At 35.5% G+C, this 6,455-nt stretch overlaps 1 protein-coding gene across 1 annotated transcript; it reads left to right on the top strand.

Moving 5' to 3' along the window:
• Positions 1 to 3,544: 3,544 nt before the first annotated feature.
• Positions 3,545 to 4,616, top strand: LOC129005271 (uncharacterized). The gene is made up of 2 exons (XM_054434111.1): positions 3,545 to 3,699; positions 4,224 to 4,616. The coding sequence occupies exons 1-2, from the start codon at positions 3,571 to 3,573 to the stop codon at positions 4,410 to 4,412; spliced, it is 318 nt and encodes a 105-aa protein (XP_054290086.1). The 5' UTR covers positions 3,545 to 3,570; the 3' UTR covers positions 4,413 to 4,616.
• Positions 4,617 to 6,455: the final 1,839 nt, after the last annotated feature.

The raw sequence follows: 6,455 nt of genomic DNA, 5'->3' as shown, positions 1-6,455 counted from the left end.
TGCAACTGCCCCGAACTTTGATGCCGTAAGACGATTCATCCTTTTTTCTGTCCATATCCGGCTGTTGTGTTGGCCTACTGTTGCTCTTTCCAGGGCATAATTTCCATTCTCCACATCCGTATTTAGCTCCGTAATAAACTCTTCACATTTCTTAACCATTTCTTCTTCATCAATCTCTGCTTTGACTGCAAGAGGCCCATACTCTGTGTAAGACCTCCTCCAACCCGCCGTTTCCTTTTGGGGGGGGGGGGGGTTGTTTGCAAAATTCTACTTTCGTTTATAGTTCATTTTTTTCTCTTTGAAGGATTTTTCTTTTAATAACAAATTGTGGACTTCGTCTTTAAAATTTTTTCCAAGGACTGAGGTGCCAAGATGGCCAGGCAGCATCTTTTGAACAAGCTCCCAGATGAGAAGTTGATTATTTTTTCCCCAGTGAATTTGGCTTCGCACCCCATAAATCGACCGGCAACATCTGTGGTTTCATTATGGATAAATGTAGCCACTTTTTCTTCTAAATTGCCAACGAGAGCCCTGATCTTGCAAATAAAATCTTTGTCCATTTCATCCAGCACGTTTTCTTTTACAGAAATCGCTGCATTTCTCATGACGACCAAAAGCAAGGTCTGGAGCATTCCTGAGCTCTTGGCGAAACTTTGCCTTGTCTTTGGAGTTGGAATTGTTAATTGTGGCTCTAAATCCTTTAACAAGTCTCTCCCCCGGCTTATAGACTCACCCGGAGCAGGATTGTTCAAAAACTTTCTAGATGCCAGAGTCAGTTGTGTATTTTCCGCCATCTTACGAAGGTGATCGCTGAAGGCCCTGGTGACGTGGTTAGCACATTCTATCTTCTGGTCATACCGCCCATATGAACACCCCTCCTGTATCCTCGCATACATGCTTGAGTCTCCTATGTAATTCTTATATATTAACCCGTAGTCCTCTTGACTTGTCCTAAACCTTTCCACAATTACGCTGGTCTCCATTCCAGTACTACTAGTCGGTCCGGTCGTCAGTTTTTAGCCGTGCACGTGCCTTAATGTTTTCGTGTCGTGTCCGTGTCTTGTGTTGCATGTATTATTTATTAAACTTTGACGCAATGAAAATGAAGAAACCACGTAAAAAATGTAAATATGTAAATAGTTCAGCTTAGTGTATGATGACTACACACCCGACGATGGAGTTATCTCAGAAACGGCCGTAGTGCTCAATTAACAGGATTGCGAAGACTGTAAGTAGCCTTTATATATTTATCACACGCAATCTGCCACACTGAATAGTCCAGATATATTTCGTTTACTTACATTTCCAACTTTCGTCTCGTGCTTGTTGTATTTGTTATGACCCATAGTTGGTATATCCATAATACTAAACAGTTCTTCTACTTGTGAAAAACCAATTCCAACTGACATGGCTCCCCACACCAATGCATTATTTATTTCCACCTTTTGGTCAAGAGGCTCTGACGTGACGACAAATTCTTTATCGCAGTTGTCACAAAAATACGACCAACTGCTAAATATTGAAAACATTGGAGACCTCTATACGGAATTCATATTTTCCCATTGTACAAACCTTAGGATAGTTCTAATATAGTGCGCATCTGTTCCATCACGTGTTTTACATTGACTATGCGACGACCAGATAGTTTAAATTGTGTCTCTGTCGGTGTCGGCTAATGTTCCACAATCAAAGGTGGAAAGTTGGCTTCATCATCATCTGTGTTTGAATCAGTTGTACATACTATGTGTTGTTCTTGATCGTCGTTCATACTATAGAACATAAAAAACAAAACTACCTTGGTTTAAAGTTATTTGGACTTGAAAGGTGATCAATAAAGACTATGAAAATACCAAACAACATTCGGGGACTAAACCTGCATTACATTAAACCAAATTCATTTACATGCAAATTACTTTGACGATCATTCCGTAGTAGTAGGTATAACCAGTATATACCAAAAGAGCACATTAAAGGATAATTCGTCTGCAAAATTATCCTGAAATATTTTTGCACAATTTCATTTATTAGGTCAGTGATGTTGTTACTCTTGCTACTGCAGTTATGAAGGTATGCATTTCCATATCTGTTCATTGGTTAATCATTTTCCAACATGAAGTACCTGCCCAGTACCTCACGTCTAACCATATACAGGAAAGGGGTTTTGCATTTGATTACATATTTATACTATGGGTATCCATACATTGACTTGGAGAACCATGGTAAATAAATAGTTTTGAAAATAAATAGTTAGTTTTTCTTAAACTCACCTTTTGTCGATTACTTCTTTGTGCCTTGTAGAAGGACCATCTTCCATAAGCTTATTGAAGATTGATTCGGAATCTTCTAACTGATTAACATGCTTGTTATCAATCGAAACTAGTTCCTGGTTTTCGCACCTCTTGTCTTCTCAAAAACAACCTTTTTACGTGGGATTTCTTTGTCCTTTTACACTGATAGATCTTACGAGACATTTTTGTAAAGAATCTAAATTAATTAAAAATAAAACAATGTGTCTGTATGAGAAACTGGCCTGCCAATAACACGTCCAAATATTTCTACATAGAAATGAGAACTGAATAGTTAAAGGCGTATAACATTAACAATGATAAATTGAATCAAAATTTAAAGACTTTAACAGATCACATAACCATACACTGACAGTGACAGTACAACCACGTGTAGTCAGTGAAAGGAGTAGCAGTAGGGTAAAAATGAGAGAGCTAGCACCACCGTGTTATTAAACGGCTGAGAGAACTGGCACGGGGAGAACGTACATGGGTGAGAGAGCTGGCACGGTGAGAGAGCTGGCACACGGTGTCGAAAGTTTCCGTCGGCGTGTCGGGGTGGACGGTTGAGAGAGCTGGCACCGCGGAGGCTGGCACACGGGAAAGGTGTCGGAGGTGTGTCGGTTTGGAAGGGTGTTTGTTACCTGATGTCGGGCGTACGACAAGATGTATTATAAATATTTTTATTTAAAACTCGATTTTTAAGGTGGTAACGTTTGACTGACAAACGCTTCTCGCTTCTGCCATTTAGTGTTGAGTGTAGATAGTTTTCCAAATGTGTGGAGTAAATAGAATGTTAAATTGTTAGCCTTATGTAAGAAATAATGGATAAATAATAATATCTTAATAAATTAATTTAAAAACACTTATGGTGGACTTAAAAGCGCTTTTATGGCATGTCATTTAACGATGACGTTGTTTACCATGAAAACAATTTGTTTAATAAGGATATTTGTACATTTATATCTGAAATTCATTTATATCATAAAACTACTGTTTGTATATTTAAATAAATATTTAGCGCTGAGCTGATAATTATCCTTGATGATGCAAGGCTTATCGTGGCGTGCAAAAACTCTTGATAGGGATTATCATGGATGCAGCATTAGTTTATCAAAACATAATAATTTGCGTAACCATTACAAAGTGCAGCGTTGCAGCGTGTGTGTTTAATGACTTCCGACTGATAACGTAAATACCACGTGTGGAGGTTAAGGTCAAAGACGTCATATCTTATCAGTATATATATAGATATATAATTCGCGCACACAAAATCATTATCATCATGTCTTCCTCCAACGCGCTGACCACACCCTCCACCTGGGACGTTTCCATCGTCGAGGGATCAGGCCTGGAGAGTCTTGAAGACCTCTACATTATCTTGAAGGCAGTGTTCCCTCAACCTAATGTTCAGGTAGGAAAAAAATAAAAATATTATTGATAAAAAACTTTAGATTTATAAACGTTATACTTTATATCTTTAAAATGTTTTCAACCAAATTCACCTAAGATTCAATAGTGATGATATGTTATATCACTATCTGATAAATACACTGTATATTAAACTTATTTGCAAGTAATAATACCCTAAATTAAATAATCATACTTATGAATTAAATTATCAATGTCAATTTCTATTTTTATATCTACATTTTGAATTATGATTATTTCAAAAATGATTGCCCAAAAAACTAAATTGTCATTGTATGGAACAAGAAGGCTTTAATTTATCGTTTCATGTTCATCATTATTTTCTTTGTTAATTAATGTTTAGGTTGATTAATTATTTTTTTACCTATAAATTAAACTTATGACTAAACCTATAACTAAACTTTGATATATTTCTAGATAAGGTACAGAAGATAACAGCACTTAATTTATTTTAACACACGTTTAAAAAATATTATAAATTAATTTTATTTTACATGTTTGTTTAAGTTTGAACGGAGGGATGACCAAACATACAGAGTACGGCTGCCGTATTGTGTGAAGCTCACATCGCTCCAGGCCAGGTTTGGGGAGTATGCTGGGGCAGTGACAATAATCTCCGCTGCGGCAGACCTCACGTTGGCTCAAACCAGACGCCTGGCTGAGCTGCGCTCGAAGATCATCAATAGTAAGAGATAGTGAAAAACCATCAATTACTATAGTACAATTCATCGTAGGGACTAGCCAATTATAGAAAAATACATTTTATAATTTGAATAAGAAATACTCCATATCATTGTCAAATATAAATTACTATTCTATTGTAATCTGTTAACGATGCAAAACTATCTTGCAACGATTAAACTCAAATTTTGTAAACCATGTAATACGTGGTACAGAGAATCTGACAATCACCCTGCAAGTAACACTCATTTAAAAAATACATTGGGCTATTTGCCAATTATTGAGACCGAGTCTGCTGCAAAATGTAGGCTTAAAACCTATTACTTAACAAATGGTGAAGGATACATCGATATAGGTAATTTTTTAAAATATCACACGAAACCTTTGATTATTTCAAAAATTCAAGAACACCTTCTTAAGTCGAAAACTCTGAAATGTAATATTATTTTAAAATGTATCTATGCAAGAACTGAAGGAGAAGAAGATGAAATCAAAGAACTGTCATTTAAGACTGCAAACGAGCCCATACTACTAGGTACAGATCTAAACACGTATTGTAAAAACGCTTTTGATAAACTTTTAACAGAACAATCAGAACACCAAGGTAAAGGTTCAGGATGGAGTCTAAAGAGTATTATAGGGCTGGAACTAAGAATTAATAAATACTATCCATTAAGAGGATGTAAACATATATCCTTACCAGCTTTCATTGCAAACAAGAAAGCTGTTGTAAATGTAAAGAATCAGGATGATTATTGCTTCAAGTATAGTATATGGGCGAAAAATGTACCTCGTAATCCACAAAGAGTCCGCAATTATATTGATAATGCAGAAATGAATGCAGCGTATGACTGGGACTGTATTAACTATCCTGTAAAACTTAAGTCAATACCTAAATTTGAACAGATAAACAATATGTCTATAAATATATTTGGAATAGAAAAGAAACACAATAGTGAGGAATATATTGTATATCCTATTAAAGTAACAAAACAAGAAAAAGATGATCACCGTGATTTATTACTATTGAAAAATGAAACAACATCTCACTATGTGTGGATTAAAAACTTTGATAAATTAGTAAGCGCGCAAACCTCTAACCACAACGGAAGAAAATTTGTTTGTAAATCATGTTTAATCCATTTTAATGATAAACCTACCTTCGATGTACATAAACAGCTATGTAACAATCATGAACCTGTTGCTGTAGAAATGCCTAATGAAGATAATTGTAAACTTAAATTTAAAAATTTCAAACACCAACAACAAGTCCCGTACATTGTATATGCTGATTTTGAAAGTATATTAATACAAAAAAGTCCATGTAATAATTGCAATTCTTTTACCTGTAAAAATCCCAATGAATGTTGTATTAACTGTTTCCGAGTCAACTGTAAAAATTTGAATCAATGCTGTTTGAACTGTAAAAGACCGAATTGTAAGAACTCCCACACCTGCAAAACTAAACATGCTACGCAAAATCAATCTACCTCTTCAACTGTTGACTATCAAAAGCACTACCCATCAAGTTTTTGTTATTATGTTGTTTCAAGTAATGGTGAAAAATCAGAACCAGTCCTTTTTCGCGGAGAAAATGCTGTGAAGGTATTTTGCCAAAAGATCAGAGATGAAGCTCTTAAAGTGTACGAGACGTACAAAAATAAGTTGCCTATGGAGTTAACGGATGAAGAAGTGGACATGTTTGAACGTTCATCTTGCTGTCACATATGTGAAGAACAGTTTACTGCCGATAATTTAAGGGTTAGAGATCACGACCCTAATACAGGGAAATTTAGAGGTGCAAGTCATTCAAATTGTAACTTGTCATATCAAAATCCACACTTTTTGCCCGTAGTCTTGCACAATATGTCAAATTATGACCTCCATTTTATTATTAAAAGTCTCGATTATGATGAAATGGAAATAAAGGTAATCCCTAATACAGAAGAACGGTATATCTCTTTATCAAAGAAAGTTGCTGCTAGATTTGAAATTCGTTTTCTTGATTCGTACAAATTTATGTCTAGAAGTCTTGATGAACTAGTCAAAAATCTTGAC

The sequence above is a fragment of the Macrosteles quadrilineatus genome, unplaced genomic scaffold (assembly GCF_028750875.1).
Source record: "Macrosteles quadrilineatus isolate MER2022 unplaced genomic scaffold, UCM_ALF_1.0 Scaffold_18__1_contigs__length_3160703, whole genome shotgun sequence".
Taxonomy (NCBI): domain Eukaryota; kingdom Metazoa; phylum Arthropoda; class Insecta; order Hemiptera; family Cicadellidae; genus Macrosteles; species Macrosteles quadrilineatus.
This window is presented reverse-complemented; position numbering and strand designations above follow the sequence as displayed.

What these genes read in the sequence shown, in the direction of transcription:
- LOC129005271 (XM_054434111.1), top strand. Translation starts at nt 3,571, where the DNA reads ATGTCTTCCTCCAACGCGCTGACCACACCCTCCACCTGGGACGTTTCC. An exon ending in TCCCTCAACCTAATGTTCAG is followed by an intron (nt 3,700 to 4,223) that starts GTAGGAAAAAAA and finishes TGTTTGTTTAAG; the next exon opens with TTTGAACGGAGGGATGACCA.